General features: G+C 40.6%; 3 protein-coding genes across 4 annotated transcripts; all 3 read left to right on the plus strand.

The window, feature by feature from the left end:
* The first annotated feature begins 590 nt into the window (after positions 1-590).
* Positions 591-6,602, plus strand: mlh3 (mutL homolog 3 (E. coli)). Of its 2 annotated transcripts, XM_062440068.1 has the most exons (12): positions 591-3,384; positions 3,556-3,657; positions 3,770-3,843; positions 3,967-4,071; positions 4,175-4,259; positions 4,350-4,418; positions 4,528-4,636; positions 5,617-5,776; positions 5,886-5,909; positions 6,005-6,083; positions 6,203-6,354; positions 6,469-6,602. In XM_062440068.1, exons 1-12 carry the CDS (start codon positions 795-797, stop codon positions 6,538-6,540), a joined length of 3,621 nt encoding a protein of 1,206 aa, XP_062296052.1. In that variant the 5' UTR covers positions 591-794; the 3' UTR covers positions 6,541-6,602. The 2 variants fall into 2 exon arrangements, with proteins under 2 accessions (XP_062296052.1, XP_062296053.1); XM_062440069.1 differs by lacking the exon at positions 3,556-3,657.
* A 2,396-nt stretch (positions 6,603-8,998) lies between these two features.
* On the plus strand, positions 8,999-11,204 carry fosaa (v-fos FBJ murine osteosarcoma viral oncogene homolog Aa). The gene is made up of 4 exons (XM_062440483.1): positions 8,999-9,139; positions 9,777-10,004; positions 10,333-10,440; positions 10,536-11,204. Exons 1-4 carry the CDS (start codon positions 8,999-9,001, stop codon positions 11,202-11,204), a joined length of 1,146 nt encoding a protein of 381 aa, XP_062296467.1.
* A 1,084-nt stretch (positions 11,205-12,288) lies between these two features.
* jdp2a (Jun dimerization protein 2a) lies at positions 12,289-16,308 on the plus strand. The gene is made up of 4 exons (XM_062440662.1): positions 12,289-12,443; positions 14,281-14,498; positions 15,092-15,196; positions 15,332-16,308. Exons 1-4 carry the CDS (start codon positions 12,356-12,358, stop codon positions 15,515-15,517), a joined length of 597 nt encoding a protein of 198 aa, XP_062296646.1. The 5' UTR covers positions 12,289-12,355; the 3' UTR covers positions 15,518-16,308.
* The last annotated feature ends 1,089 nt before the right edge of the window (positions 16,309-17,397 follow it).

Below are 17,397 nucleotides of genomic sequence, written 5' to 3' on the forward strand. Positions count from 1 at the left end.
CTGTAGGAGCGAGAAGAAAACCCCATATTTGAGTGGAGGGCTACTCTAACGATTCCCTCCAGACATGTAACATACCACACGTCTTAAAGTGAGATTTAATGTGAGCACAGACAACCTTTCCCACGTCAGCAGACCAGTGTAATGTAAACAGCCCTCTAGGGTCAAACTCTGCACATGATGTACATTATCATGATGTACACAGTTTTGAGTGGAGGGGACTTTAACATTTTTATTAATGGAACCTGAAAGGTGTAATAGGAATGAGGATGATAATCTATTTAGCTGAATTGTATTTATTTATCAACCTAATACATGGCATTAAAAGGATAATACAATAACTTAACATAATTGTATCTATCTATGTATCAAACAAAGACACGAAAAGGATAATACAATGACTTTATAGTAAAGTATACAGCATAAACAAATGAAATAGCTCCGTCCGCACGATAGATGGCGCCAAAACCACGACGTTCAAACTGGTCCTTCACACCAGTGGATGGCAGTGTTTGCTTTGGCTGTTAGATGCAACTCAAACAGTCACCTCTCTTTTTTCACGTTGACTGTAAACACAACCTTGGTGTGCTTTTAGGCTGGTTTTCGATTGTTTATTTAATTTATTTAATGTAACCACCACTGTGAACGTTTTTTTTGTGGGGAATATGTCGCGGTCAGAAAGTTTTCTAGCTAATTAGCTTACTGCCGAACGTTCCCTAGCAACGACCAATTCCAGTTCATCTGATGAATGTAGGACTTTGTAGTCTGTCAGTAACAAACGCAGAAAACTAAGTTTAATGAACGCTATGATTAAGTGTTTATCTAAAGAAGTTCAGGGGAAACTTCGCTCGGGTGTTGCCATTCCTTCACTTCAACAGTGCGTAGAGGAGCTCACCCTAAACAGCATCGATGCCGGGGCGACGTGTGTGGGAGTCCGGGTGGACATGGATGCGTTCAAACTTCAGGTAATCGACAACGGTGCTGGGATAAGCGCTGAAGATATGGAGTGTGTGGGAAACAGATACCATACCAGCAAATGCAGCTCAGTTGAAGACCTGGATAACCTCAGGTTCTACGGATTCAGAGGAGAAGCCGTGGCAAGTATAGTGTCTCTTGCCACACTTGTTGAAATCTCATCCCGGACTAGATCATCAGTGAAAACGTTCAGCAGGATCTTCAAAAATGGCAAGGGCTTGGATGTCTTTGAATCAGACACTGCTCGGCCCTCTGCAGGGACAACTGTAGTTATTTGTAACTTCTTCCACAACATGCCAGTCCGCAGGAAGAGGATGGATGCTGTCCTGGAGGGTGAGAGGATCAGACACAGGGTGGAGGCCATATCTCTGATGCATCCCTCTGTGTCCTTTACCCTGAAGAATGACTGCACTGGAGCCATGACTGTGCAGCTTCCTAAAGCCAGAAACACTTACCACAGGTTTGTACAGATACATGGCCTTGGGCGAGCACAGAAACTGGGAGAAATCAGTTATAACCGTGGACAGTTTGAAGTGATTGGCCACATTGGCAGAGAGGGCCACTACAACAACAGCTTACAGTTCCTGTATGTGAATGACAGACTGCTTATGAAGACACGAATACACAAGCTTCTGAACCTCCTTTTACGCCGGCTGAGCAGTTCAAATCAGAAAAATGACAGTCCAGATGGCCAGTCTGCCATCAGAAGTCCTAAACAGAAACGCAGCCAAGATCTGCATGGAGTATACATCATTAATATTAAATGTGCTTACTCAGAATATGATATTTGTCTTGAGCCTGCCAAAACTCTAATAGAGTTCAAAGATTGGGATGGGATTTTGCTTTGTATTGAGGAAACAGTGAAAGCCTTCCTAAACAGGGAGAACTTGGTGACTGTGATCTCTAAAGAGGACTTGGACTATGAATGCCCAAAATTATTTGGCAGTGAGAGTACAGACCAAGAAGGGAACAATAGTGACAAAGACGTCCAAACAACTATCAGTACATCCGCTTTGGATTGCAGTATTGGAATGACACTGGCATCTGGATCCGTTCATCGTAAATGCAAGGATCACATTGCTTCTGAGGACAGTGTTTGTGTGGAGTCTGCGCAGATGGAGTCCAAAGAAGACGACGAGGAACAACTGGGGCAGAAAAGGATAAGTGCAAAGGAGGTAGAAAACCTTCAGAGTGAAGGATTCACAAGCAAAGAAAGTAGAGATGAACCACAGCGTGTTCTGGCTGAACTGGAACCATCATCTGATAATAATTTTTCTGTCGAGGAGCCAACATTCAGTGAAGCTGAGAAAGATACTCAAATTTTATGTTTGTCAAGTTCAGTCATACAACAAGAAGGCGAACAAGAGAAGCTTTCAAAAGGAAGAGAAATGAAATTAAACTATACTGCCATAATCAGCAATGTAAATCCTCCCATCAGTGTCACTCAGGAAACTCTGCCGGATTCAGACAGTATTAATCAAATTCGACTTGACTGCCAGAGTACAGGACGACATGCACAGACTCTAATAAGTAACAGAAAGATAAGTCTGTCCAATTCATACATCCATGAAAGTCTGCAGACCAAGGATCTATCTCTGATCAACAGGCCATCATTTCAGCAGCAGGATCAAGCAGTGAAATGTGTAGAAAGATCCTTTGCATTAAAACGCAAAATCTCACTCAATACAGACCACCACAGATCTTTTCAAAAGGTATTTAGAGACTTTGCTCCCGTCATCCCCTCAAAGATTCCTAAAATAATATCTGGTGAAAAAATGTCTTTACGTAAGGAGTCTGGATCTCTTGATAAGTTTCGGACAATATATGGAAAATGTGACGAACCTTCTCCAGAAACTTCCATACAGAATAACGCTAGTCTTCCTGAGACAGACAACTTTGTTTTGAATCCCCAGAATTTGTTGGTTTCAAAGAAAGACAGACAGCATGATGTTACAGAGACACAAAAAGAGGCACTGTCTGCTTTCACCCGGCTGAAACAAGTCTCAGGTCGGATCGGAGGCAGAAAATCGCTGGCAGCTAAACTCTGCCATTTGAGTCAACATAGGGCAAAAGATATAAAAACACTACCACACCTGTCCGGGTCTACCTCACATGCCAGTACCTGTCTCAGTAGTAATGACAGTGTTCAAGACAGCAACAACAATGCCTGTGACACTGCACTGAATGCGGAGCCGGTCCCTGACCACAGTACAAAACCTCAGCAAGCTGAGAGTGAAGAGGCCACTACATCGGGGGACTGGGTTCATCACTATGATGAATCTGTGGGAAAGATGGTTTACGTCAACAAAGTGACCGGGCTCAGCAGATACGACGACCCACCTACGGAAGAAACACAAGTCCCCTGTACATCCGATGTCACCAATATGGCAATTAGTGTAATTTCAGAAATTGGTGAGTAACTGGACATTACACTCAAAAGTAAGCAAGAACACTCTCGCTGTCATTGCCGACTTAACCCAGGTGGATAGATCTGCCCTCTTCTAGAAACTTGAGTGTTCTCATGTGGATCAGGGACAGCCGTGGTTTTCATGTGTGTTTTCTTCATTCCCTGTTAAACCGTAGGGATGGAGTACAGGTGTTACCCATTTCAGGTGGATCTAGTGTTGCCCTTCCTGCCTAAATCCAGAGCTGAGAGAGTGATTAGTTCAGGCCCAGGTGACAGAGGTACCTCACAGATAGACACAGACCGTTGACAGTTAGGGCCCAGCATATACACCCATGTACAGCTTTTAATCTGGCCGGTTTGTGTTCATGTTAACGTTGTCTGCCTTCACAGGTGAGGGTGATGAGAACTCACTTTCCTCCTTATACTCCAAATGGAATAATCCTGTGTTTGTCCGTCCTCCTATGGTAAACAAAACACGTTTAGCGTTTATTTGCAACCCTTGCCTTTTTATTATGCCAAGTATTTTATCTGTACTTGTTTCTGTTCAGTTTATGATGTTTTAATGATGAAATCTCCTTTGCTAATAGGTTGGTGTGGACATATCAACCGCGCAAGCTGACGGACTGGCTGTAAAGATCCACAACATCCTGTTTCCATACCGCTTCTCTAAGGCCATGATTCACTCCATGAAGGTTTCTGTTTAAGCAATCAGAAAAAAATTCTGTATGATGTTTTAACCACTTTGCTTTAAATTTTGATGTGAAATAATTGTTGTAATTGATGCAATTACTTTAGGTTATTCATCAAGTGGATAAGAAGTTTCTTGCATGTCTTATCAATACAAGAGATGAAGAGTCCGCAGCAAACGCTGAAACTGAAGGTATGGAGAGAAACTTTCAAGCCTCGTTATTTCTGGATTTCCTTATACCTTGTGCATTTTATATTTATACATTTTATATTTAAATCCCAGGGAATCTTCTGGTGCTGTTGGACCAACACGCTGCACATGAGAGAGTTCGGCTTGAAAATCTAGTGGCAGGCAAGAAAAAAAACACACACACACACACAGTACACATTATTAATTTTGACAAGGGATGCTGGGACACTGATGTGATACTACAGTCATAACTGTGTTGGCGCTGTCATAGATTCCTATGAAGATGACCCAGATGCATCGGGCCAGAGACGTCTGTGCTCATCAACCATTTCTCCACCTCTTGAGATCAGTGTAACAGAAGAGGAGCTAAGGCTGCTTAGGTGGGTCTTACTATATGAACAGTACAACATGCACAAGGGGACGTCTGTGGAGCCAGTAGACTGACTTAAAAGCAGAGGTACTACAGAGTGTGAATATATAACTGTTCAAGGTATGCTTTAAGAAACATGTACACATACAAGGTAAACACCAGACTCTACAGATTATTATTATTATTGTTATCATTATCAGTGATCGCTCAGGTTGAGCAGGGGTCACCTGGTCATTGTTCCACTGCAGCTGACCTTAAACTGGGGAAAGTTTAAAATCCTGCAGTCTGCTCTGTACAACAACCCAGCTGATTTTGCCCAATGAGGTGAATAATGGTGGCAATAAAGATGACAAAAAGGGTCGGCGCAGTGACGCAGCCTCGTTTCACCCCCTGTCCTCACTGAGAGCTGATGCGTAGCACTTTGACTCATATGCCATCATTCAGTAGCGTCAGTGCTCCAGTGTTGTCCGGGGAGGTTGTATTAATAGTGCACGCCACATTTCCGGCAGGATAGCTTAAGTGCCTTGCTTAAATCTATTATGTACAGAGGTTGCTTTTGATCACTGTTCTTCTTGGGAGTGTCAACCATACTTCTGCATGGACACTTGAGGGAGTATTCAGATTCAGACAGTGGAAAGAGTCTATTTGTAGCGACACAAGAGGGTGATGGCCCTGTAACTGCCGCAATCTGTCTCCGCTCTTGAGGATGGTGATGATAAAGGAATCATGTAGCTCTGAGAGGAGAATTTCTACCTTGTGATTTTGATATTCTCATATTCCCTCCCTGATGACGCAAGGCCTCACAGAGAGAGACACACACACAGTTAATCAAGTCCTCTTTTTATCCTCAAGCTTACATCTTCTAACCCTAACTATCCTCAAGCCAGCAGTTCGGTGTATTAACCCAACAGACATTAGTACACATGCATAATTATGAAACAAGCGATCTGAGCAGCGGTTCTTGTGTCACTCATGGATTGTGGATTACAGGTCTTGTCAGGCACATTTGCAGAGTTTGGGACTGGAAGTGAAGTTCTCAGAGGCAGCAGATCCACAAGTGCTTGTAGGGAAGGTCCCGCTGTGCTTCATGGAAAAAGAGAGTAATGAGTTCAGGCGGGGAAGACTATCTGTTATTAAGCCCATTGTTGAGGTAAGACTTGTAAAACTTCAGTATTAAGATTGTCAACTGTATCATTCATTAAAATGAGCGAACATTTTACAATTCTATTTCTTTTCTTTTTTTTATTATCACATTTTAGGAGTATCTCCAAGAGCAGATTGAGGTAAGCTCGGAAATGTCCGACCTTTTTTTGTGAGGAAAAAGTAGTTTCTTGCTCTATAGAGGCTAACGTACTGTTTCTCTTATTCTTCATCTAAGTTACTCCGCTCAGCTGGTAGAGTTAAAGGAACTCTGCCTCTCACTGTGCTCAAAGTGCTTGCCTCTCTAGCATGTCACGGTAAAGTTAAATTACTTAACTCCTTGCCCTTATTTTTTGTACAGTGATGATTTATTACATTATAGTTTCAGACTGAAATCTCCATACTACTAACCTGTATACATGTTTGTGTTAAACAGGTGCGATCAAATTCAATGATAGCCTGAACAGAGATGAGTGCTGCAGCTTGGTGGCATCCTTGTCTTCCTGCCAGCTGCCTTTCCAGTGTGCCCATGGCCGTCCATCTATCGCTCCCCTCGTAGACATCCTCCGTTTGGACACAAACCAGAAGGTACTCGAATGGAGCAGCATATCTGAATTTAGGACTAAATGTATTCTTCAAGGCATCAGCTTGAAGCACAGCAATTAGCAATATTCTAGTGACTAAGCTTTCTTGTCTCTGCAGGAAATACAGAAACCCAACCTCCGAAAACTGAGAAGAATGTATAAAGCGTGGGAACTATATGGAAATAGATAAGTGGGTGTGTATTTTAATTTAAATGTGTATTTTATTTATTCTCATTCAAATTGTAACTTTTTAAAAATCCTGTATTAAATTGATCAACTTGTCAAATTCTCCCTAGAGTCTTTTACTGTACACAGTAGTTTGTACATTACAGCTGTGTAATGCAGCCTGGACAGTTGGCTAAAATAAATAAAGAACAAGTTTTAAAGGCAACAAGCACTGCTGCTGGTTTAATCTAAATAAGAATCACACAGATCAGAAAACTGCTGCAACTCTGTATTCAAACCCTCAACCACGTTCCTCTTATGGGCACACCCCAAACAGCAGGTGACATCACATACACTGTAGGGATGCAGCAAAAAAAGTGAACATGCTAATTATTGAAACACATGGGGAGCAGTGCAGCTGCAGTTTTTTCTGCCTTAGCTGTGATTCATTGTGATTTGTTAATCGTCTGTAATGAAGTCCTCTGGGGGGGGTCAGTCTCTCCTCTTTCAAAATGACAAAGAGCTTGCAAAAGTGTATTCATCACATCTGTTTATATGTTGTGATCTGTGCATTACCACAGTCATCAGAGTTAATCATGAATTAAATTAAATTGAATTGAATTACAGTATTAGTTTGCCTGCATTTTCAAATAAGTAGTCACAGTCTTTGATTTAGCAGCGTTAACACAGTGCCTCATCTCTTTATAGCTGTATAATTCTTTGCTTCTCTTCTGTGCTTTGTGCTTAGTTTGATCAGTTGGTCTGCAACTGTGCTTAATGTTTTAAAGTATTAATGTTTATTGTGTTACTTCGAAGAAAATAATTAGGTTTTTGCATCATTTAGATCACTCCAATCATGCATCTTTGATCTCCACAGTTGACCACAAATGGGCTCTTACATGAACCCATTTATATACTATTTGTCCAGAGTTGATATGATTTCATTTACAAAAGACATTAAGACCTCACTCACCCACTGGTGAATCTCTATCAAAGCAAATCTCAGACCTGTCATGATCTTGCGTTGTGGATACAAATGTCCATGTGGTGGCAAAACAATCAGTGATCTGAGGAAAGAGTTAACAGAAGTGCTCAGTGGATCCACTGTGGGGTAATATATTGATATCTTAAAATTAGACTAGAACATTAATGTCATGATTGATTTTTTTTATGCATATTGTAAATGCCACTACCAATAGCTTCTCAAATATTTTTTTGTGGAAACACTTTCTGACAGTTATACCAAAGATATCAACCCATTAAAAAAGAGGTAGCAGTACAAATGTCACATCACCCAACTTTATTTATCTTTATTTGCTGTAAAAGCTGTCTTCATAATGTAGGATGTAGCGAGCTAATGTCTTCATTTTCCTTCTTGCATTTTTTGGGCATGAAATCCATTTTTTTTTTTAAATAAAAAAAAAAACGGGGGGAAACAGTCCAGACCAGCTTTCTGTGTAGTATAACTGCAGTGACACATTGAGTTATAGTTTTTGTTTGTTAGCTGATGTGGTAGTGGCCTGTGAGCAGCTCAATGTATGAGAGAAAAACACCAGTGTGGACACGCTGCCTGCCTGCTGTGTGGTGGATGTGAAGGATGATGATGATGATGATGCTGCTGCTCCCGCCCTCCATTTCCGGGCCATGTCACGTGACTTCTCCGCCCCCACATGTCCGACCTGTCTTCTTCACCTCCCAAGTAAACAATTCAGCATCATTTCATTATGTCTGCTGACACCCTTTCTTATCTCTCGGAATAAAAACAGCATTTAAGTGCTGACGCTACAGAGATGGCTGCCAGTCTGTCAAGCCAGAAAAACACATTGTCTAGGCTAGGCTGGTGTTTTTTATAAGAAGGAAGCGAGAGGAGGATTTTCATTTAGGAGTTAATAAGAAATAGGCGAAAAATGTATTTTTAGATGGTCATCCTTGCAATGAAATAAGCTCGTTTTATATTATTCAACGACAACAGTGAATGTCGCTCAGATGCATTTTACGCTTTATTAAATGAACACACACAACATCAAGTTTCCATCTTTCAAGAAATGGAGTATTTAAAAATAGGCTCACGTTTCTCACGCGACACTTCATTTCACACGAAGCCGATATTTATGAATGGGAGTCAGAACTGTATTCGGCTTTCAGTGCGTTTATGAATTTGTGACCAAATGTAAGACAATGGTTCATATGTTTCTCATTGAGGGAATATATAGTCTACTGGAGGATAAATGTCAAAATAATGCTATTTTAAACCGAAATGTAGGCCTGTGTGGCTGTCAGTCTGATCCCCCTCCCAGATGGTACAGTCTCGGTTCATTCATAAAATTCTAGCAGCGCATAAAAGGAGGGGCTTCCATTCTAGTCGTCCAGTTACCAGGTATATACCTGGAGAAAAGACCCCAGCCGTCCTGCCTCAGCGGAAGGCCAGAGTCATATTTGTCATTGATCAGGACTTGTTGTTGTTTTTTCCCCCTTCCCTCGTGATGTATCATAACAACCTGACGCTTGACATGGATTCAGTCTCTCCCACCTGCCGGACAGAGTCTCCTGTCGGGACACTCTGCCAGAAGACGCCAGAAGAGGCGAGCTCTCCAGCTTCCTCCTCAGAGAGCAACAATGCAAAGGTATGAGTGGCTTTGTTGATCATATTTTCAACGTGCAGCCCTGGAGGCAGCCAGTTTACAGTAGATTTAACATCCTTTAAAAAATTTTAAAAAAAGGTCCACACTCTGAGTCCCCTAATGCATTTTCTTCCTGGCGGGGGGAGGGGGAGATGGGATGATTGCTAAGATTTTAATTAAGTGGGTGAAATTTGTCTCTCTCGTTGTTTTTAACATATTTGATATTCAATTAGACCAGTCCTTAATGCAAGTGGAAATATGACAACATATTACTTTGGGTCAGATTGTTATGATTCCGACGTCCTGGGACCAAACGGGAGCGTGTCGATGCAGCGGTTCATTGAGAAAAATAAATCCATTCAGGAGACTCCTCAGCATCCCTGCGTCAGTGTTGACGTCAGAAACAATGATAAAGTCAAATATTGATCTGGAGAAGGCTATTTCTGGTTGGGTATGTTTCAAGAAAATATAACAAGGGTACCCTCTGTTTCCTACACTAATTAGGATATTTTTGGGTTTCATTGTTACTGTCATGACAACAAGATGCAATTGAAACCACTAATTAAAGAGGAATAGATTAATTAATTTAAAAAAAATCTATTTTGTAGTTCTGAATGTCGATTATTTCAATTTTTTCCAGGAGACCTGCGAAGACATGAGCGTTGAAGCCACTCCATTTGTTCCAACAGTCACTGCAATTTCCTCTACCCCAGATTTCCAGTGGATGGTCCAGCCTACGATTATTACATCTGTCTCCCCGTCTCTGGGTAGCAAGCAAGCCAATGAACCGCAAAGCTCTCACCAGGCAACACCCAAAGCGGGCGGGAATAAGGGAAAAAATGCTGTCAGAAAGGGGAAAACGGAGCAGGTAGGTTAGCTCAGATGAAGTCTACCTGCTATTGGACAGAATGGTTGATAGTGTGAATTTACATATGCACATCTGAATTCCTTGTGTGTAACAGTGCTATTGTGCATGCCCCTCTGGTGCCGTGTGCTGGCTGTGTGCCTTCCTTAGGCAGTCAATTTATATTCAGGTCACAGCAAGTCTGCAACAATGGTCTATTTTTAGACGCATTGCAGCGAAACATGCTTTTGCCATTCTTCAGAGGGTGAATTGGCAACGGATGTAGCGGATTAGGAGATGAAATGGCGGGATTCTTCAAGGTAATAACTGCATTATTTCTTTTACATCCCAGCTGTCTCCAGAGGAGGAAGAGAAAAAGAGGGTAAGGAGGGAGAGGAATAAAATGGCTGCAGCAAAGTGTCGCAACAGACGGAGGGAACTCACAGATACACTGCAAGCTGTAAGTAAACATTGATGCATTTAGTCAGCTGTTATTTGCACCTACTGTTGTGTGTTTTGCCATGTGGATAATTTTGGATGTTGATCTATCTGAAGGAGACAGACAAGCTGGAGGAGGAGAAAGCAGCCCTGGAGACGGAAATAGCCAACCTCCTCAAAGAGAAAGAACGGCTTGAATTCATCCTTGCTACACACAAACCAGTTTGCCAAATGTCCGAAGAGATGGAGTCTATTTTCCAGGAGCCAGCAGGGTCCCCAGAGCTACCGCCCAGTCCAGATGAGGACAGGCTTCCAGAGGATGGCACACAGGAAGCTCCTTCGCTCCAGGACATGGACATCCCCAGTGATCCGTCTACAGCCATCTCCGGGAACTCCAATATCTTGCTGTGTGCAAGTGCTGAAATCAACATCTGCGATCTGGAGCCCTCTCTGGACATTAAGGAAGGGCTACTGGACAATATGTTGCCCAGTTTGGAGGAGAAAACCCCCATGGAGACAGCCCGATCCGTACCAGACATAGATCTGAGCAGCTCTCTCGGGGTCTCGGACTGGGAGACCTTGTACAAGTCTGTTTCCAGCGACCTGGAGCCTCTCAGCACTCCCGTGGTGACCTCCACCCCAACCTGTAGCAGCTACCTGTCCGTGTTCACATTCGCATGTCCAGAGCTGGACTCTTTCTCAGACGGACTGGACAGCAGTAAAGGTGGAGGGGGCAAAGCCGAATCTGTTGATATCCTCAACTCTCCAACTCTCCTCGCCTTATAAAGTTCAGAGGGAAGCGTTGTCATGATCTCTCTTTTTCTTTTGTGCAGGTTCCTGACTTTGAACATGATATGAACAACATATGCCACAGTATGCTGTAACACTTCAAGGAACACATTCATGAATTGTCTTGTGTGTGACTAAGCAAACATATAAACTTTCTCCTGATACATAGCCAACAGAGCGATGTAACTAAAAGCATGGCTTTTCACAGGAGGGACTGAAGTAAGTTTTGATTTTTAAAAAACGCATGCTGAGAAATTCCAAATAATTTTCAAAGCTCATATATATCTGATCTGTTACTAGATCTAAGATGTAAATGTGGAATTTAATGTTACAGTATGGTTTTGTGTTTTGGTGTCATTAGTGTATTGATTGCTGTAAATGTTGTATTTACATATCCATCCATGTTAAGTACATGCATACCTCAATGTCACCAACTGTGGTTTGACCTCATTGTTAAAATGTTGAAAGTTTTCCATGAAAACATCCAGTGCTATATACTATATATCTATCAAGATGTAACTTATGGTTTATTTTTTTACCTTTCAGATTTTGACTTATTTGTTAAACTTAAAAAAAAAAAAAACAACTAAAAAAAACAACAACAAGTGAACAAGCATTGATTGCTTATCTATGCTGCTGAATAATTACAATAAATACATTCAGAGTGGGGTTTTATGCTGGTGTCTCCTTTATTTCCTCAAGAGTAAAATATGACATTTTGCAGCTGGGGTGTGAGTTTGTTCCACAAAAAAGTATTATGTTATAATGCTATAATAGAATTTGCAATATGGAAATAATATTCAAGGCAGAATTAAGTGTAAATATGTGGTATTTTCATTCATTGTGGAGTCATTACAATGTTTCTTTAACATTGCTTTAGGTGTATACAGCCTATAATTTAGCATTATGTATTTGGCATTGTGCTTTTAGGTTCAGTACAGATAAGGCTGTCATGTATTTCAGTGCAGGCCTTCATGTGAGCCATATGCTGTCGTTGCAGTGTTTCTTTATGGGAGGAGCGGTGCGACTTCCCCACTTCTGCCCCCACTATGTACTTTTTTACATCCCTGCTTACGTTTGGCTGGCATAGCCTAATTTCCGCATTCCCAAATCCTCCCAGATTGGGATCACGTTTAAAAATCGGGCTGATGCAACGATTCCCACTTTTTAAAATCTACTCTCGACCCTTGGCAGACCAGAAGAAAAGACATTTGTTACACCTGGGATCAAAGTCAGGTCCGTATACTGAACTTGTTTAGTCGAGAGCTGAACATTTTTACATACTAAATAGTTTATTGGCGCGGCGCGCATAGTCTAACGAGCATAGTTTGCGAACAAGCGAGGAGTATGTTTTCGATGTTAGGCTGCAATTCATTGCATTTGTGAGTTTGACGTGCTTTTCGCTCTTCAAAGTGACATCTTGCTGAGCATGCTACAGAAAGATGGGTTTCTTTTGTTTGCATGCTCTAACGTGTATTCACGGCGTGCATAATTCAGAACAAAATGTCCTTCACTTGTCTAGTCCTGCATGTGTGTTGGTGATTTGCGCTGATTCTTAAAAATGTCGTTTATCCAAAGCGAAAGATCTCCTGAACGAAAAGCTGTTACATTTTATCACTGCAGCCCTCTGATGGAAAGACAAAGTTACGTAAGATAAATGCCGCACTGAAGAAAAACTTCCGCTTTCAACTTGACCAATGGCTTCGGTATGCATGCTACAACACAATGTAGTCGACTTGAGGTTATTGTACATAGTATACTACGGCGAATGTGTATTTATATAATAACCTCAGGCATTCCCATGTAAAAATGCACAGAGTAAAAAATACTCATAATAGCCTGCAACCTGATGAGGGTAAGTTAATTAGTTCCTTGGACCATCAGGGGTCTAATAAAGTTACCATTATGAGGGAATGCTTGATCACGCCTAAGCTGTGTATTGTATGTTGACATAGAGGTCATTGGTCCATATTGTGAGCATGAAAGACCCTTTTATTAACATATTTCAGAACCTTTTTAACATGGTTTTGTCTTTTGCTTGGGTTGGTGTTGGGTTTGTTTGTTTTTTAAATTCAAACCAAAATTTCTAATGTAATTCCACATTTTCTACATTTAACTGGTGTGCTCTCTAACCCTAACCCTAACCCTTTCTAGGGCAAATGTCTCTTATGGCCATCATGTGTCAACACCACAGTCTTCAGAGTTCCGCTATGTCTTTTTGACCTGTAATTTGGGGAAGTGTAAAAATTGAAAGTTATTCTCCTGTACCTTGTAAATTGGTGTTCTCAGCATCTTAGACAGATGTTTAAGTACAGAACATAAACTCTCCTCTTGCCACAAACCTGTTTTCACATCCTGTCTTTGGCTGGCTTTGCTTCTTTTGATGTATTTAAATGTCAGCATTCAGCATTTCCCACAAAACATACTGAGAATCTGTTCAGTGTACAGTGTCACCTTTTAATTTTTCATTTTGCTAAAAAGAGTAAAAAAAAGTTGTATTTGGGTTCAAGCTTTACCTCCATAATGCTGAATTTTGGCAGCCACATTCCACACCCCTAACATTAGTCTCATACAGAGGAAACCACGGTTAATGGGTAAAGGCTATCTTTAGCTCCCTTTTGAATAAAGGGGAATTTGTTTAAGCCTGCTTTGTACACTGTTGTTCATCTCCGTTTTTTGCCTCTGGGGATGAAATAATGTAAATTCTTGCCAAGATCTCTGTAAATGGTAGTATATTCATTCAGAAGCAAAATAATAAAATAGCTTAATGAAAGGAAGCCGCAGTATCCGGGTCTTATAACAGACCAGCAATTCATGAGAGCCCCGACTGCTAAGGAGCATTGCACCTTAGGCAAATGCCTCCTTAAAAGACCTTTATCTGACTGTTGGTCAAACAAAGCACATCTATTTGTCTCCATTTGTAAATGTAAAATGGATGTTTTCCACCCTCACGCCATAAAGTATCAATGTGTATGTACCATAGCACGTAGAGTAAACAGAGTTTTATGTGTTTTTCATTGATCTGGTTTAGTTGCCATTTGAGTAACTCCTGTTTTCTCCCTCTGCCTCCTAGCTGTGGTCACGACCGAGTCTGACACGATGCCAGGACAAATCCCAGATCCCTCTGTGACAGCAGGCTCCCTGCCCAGTCTGGGCCCACTAGCTGGGATCTCAGCCACCACGCTGACTGACAAACTCAAATTTGTAGACCTCCAGGAGTTTGGAACTATGCTGTCACCTCTGCACTTCTTGGACAGTCTGGGGAAGAGGCCCCTGGTCATCAAGACTGAGGTATACAAAGCACTGAGCAGATGGTCACAAATATTACCTTGTGTAAACTCATTTAATTTTTTATCCAGTATGTGTTATTTTTATGACGGTAAAGAACAGATTAAACAAAACATTCCTATACTGTATTTGCATATACAGGGTCTTTATTGACTATATGTAAATGCACCCAATACTTTATGAAATTAACAGATATGCTTGGAATGAAAGAACTTGAAAATGAGAGTTTTGTGTCATATCTTAAACAACAGGTCCACCTAGTGGACATAGTGGAGCATTTTACTGTTGTCAAATGTACTGCAGGAATTTCTCCAACATAAAAGTCCAGAGAAAATTAAGGGTGACAGGCATCATACAGCTTCTTTGCTGTAATCATTCCTCGCGTTCATTCTGCCCATTAAGAGATGTCTTCATAATGTGCTTTCAATATAAGTGATGGGGGCAAAGTCCCCAGTCCTCTTTCTGTGCAAAAACTGTAAAGAAGGTACAATCATTATTTTCAATACTGTTCTTACACATGGGGAGTCTCCTGATACACCGCCGATTCATCACACCCTAATTTATGGCCAAATCTTTTTACCTGCACTGCTGTTTAGAGAGATGAAGAGGACGATAGAAGGAAACGAAGGAGAGAGAAAAACAAAGTGGCTGCAGCGCGATGTCGAAACAAAAAGAAAGAGAGGACAGATTATCTACAAAAGGTGAGACATATCTTATGTCTTTATCATACATGTCCTAATTGTCAAAACAACATTCCCATTTCATCGCAGTTTTTTTCTCCTGTATTTTCGTCCTTTCCCCATTAATTACTCCCTTTTCCCTTAATGTTCCCACAGGAATCGGAGCGACTAGAAATGTTAAACTCTGATCTTAAAGCCCAAATTGAGGAGCTGAAGCTTGAGCGACAGCAGCTGATCCTCATGCTTAACCGCCATCGTCCCACGTGTATTGTCAGGACAGACAGTGTCAAAACCCCGGAGAGCGAGGTGAACCCCTTGCTGCTGCAGCTGGAGGCCAAGTGAAGGCTCGATTAGTTTCTACAGTTTACAGTGGACAACAAGCAGCCAACAAGCAGCACTTAGCTTTGGGCACTCGGTGATGGGGGAGAACCAGCCAAGCCCTCCTACTCCCAGACACAGAGCATTACACAACAAAATGTGGATCCAGTAAGATTGGACAGTGTTTTGGCTGTTAAATCAAACTTATTTCTTTGTCTCTCTCTAGCTTTCATATTTAGTTGTCATTTTGGTCAGCAGAGCTTCTTTCAGTATGAAGGTAAAAGTGTTAACATAACACAGCTTTTGGGTAAACGCTCTTACATTTCTGGATTTGTTGCACAGGTCTGTATAACTAGCTGTTGGCTAAATGTAGACAATATTTAAACACCTTTCCAGTAGTCAGTTGCAAAAAAATTAAAAAACACAAGTGGAAAATAACTTAGAAAATTGAGCTCAGTAAATTTAGTCGTTCCTTTGGTGTAAATTTTTTTCTTTTTGTGGTTTACCAGCTAAATTCGATTTAACAGTTTTATAGATGTCTGTATGTAGCCAGGTTACATATAAGTCAATTACTTTCCTACTACCGGAATGATCCTTTTAATTTGCCCCAGCAACTGATGGAAAAACAGTAATTACACAGTTATTCAAAAGCAATTAGTCAGACCTGTATACAAAGTCACAATCTTTCCTTTATGATTGTCTGATCATTTCTGTTTTATGATACATTTGATGGGAGAGCAGTTTTACTTGTTTTCCTATTTCCTTTTTTTTTGGCGCAGGCGTCATGTATGTACAAACACACATACACACACATATATGTATGTATATATATATATATATGTATGTATATATATATATATAAAAGGACTGTTTACATTGTACTTTATTTTCTGTTACCATATTGTTACTACCAACTATGTTTTTATACTTTTGTATATGATGTTATATAAGCATATAAGCTATCACAAAATCCCATTTTGTATTTCCTCAAGAAATAAATGTTTAGTTTCTTTTTTTTTACTGGAATTTATTTAGTCCAAAAAAATTGAGAATGTAAGTTTGAATGTATTATTATGTGTTATGTATTAATATTTGTATTCATTTGTGCAAGGTTTATTTGATAGGGACAGCTACAGTGACAAGACAAACTGAGAACATCCAATGCAAGTATCAAAGTGTTTATAGCTGATGTTAGTCTGTCTCTAGAAGGGCTTTTGTGAAAAGAAGGTAAAGTGATGACAAAAAGATACAATAAAACACACATGTAGTAGTAAATAATATTCTGGTAAACATTACCATCTGGTGGACAGTAGCAGCACTGATAAATCCTACTTTTTTTTTTTATCAGTTTCACACAATTCCTGGCAGAAATTTTATTTAAAAAAAATCTTTACTATTATCCTCGACAGTTTCCCCACAAGGTATGGTTCATACTTATGTGCTCCTGCAGGGTGAATGGTTTAATTTCACTAGTTAATTCTACACAAATTACAACACTGGAAAGGCTGATAAAATTGGCTATATGTTTCATGAAGTAATACAATATATTTATATTTGTGGTTCACTTCATTGCACAACAACAAGTTGTCAGCATGTACTGAGCAACAGCAAACAACAAGGCATTCATTGTGCTTACCAGTGAGGATTTAACATGCAGATTAACAACGTGATGACTGAGGCAAGTGAAACCAAACAATACATGTAAGAATATCTGTACTTTTTGCTGTGGTGGATTGATATTTTGCAGCAGGAGAGTCAGTTAAAATAGGCATCAATAATGACTTTTTTTTTTCTTCTGTTGACTGTGTTTTTATGTAACTCCCAGTTATCAGTCAGTGTCATTTCTTATCTCAGCAGCTGGGTGGAGTAAAAGTCGGCACACGAAGTGTGGCCTGTACTACAAA

The sequence above is a fragment of the Scomber scombrus genome, chromosome 19 (assembly GCF_963691925.1).
Source record: "Scomber scombrus chromosome 19, fScoSco1.1, whole genome shotgun sequence".
NCBI classification, from domain to species: domain Eukaryota; kingdom Metazoa; phylum Chordata; class Actinopteri; order Scombriformes; family Scombridae; genus Scomber; species Scomber scombrus.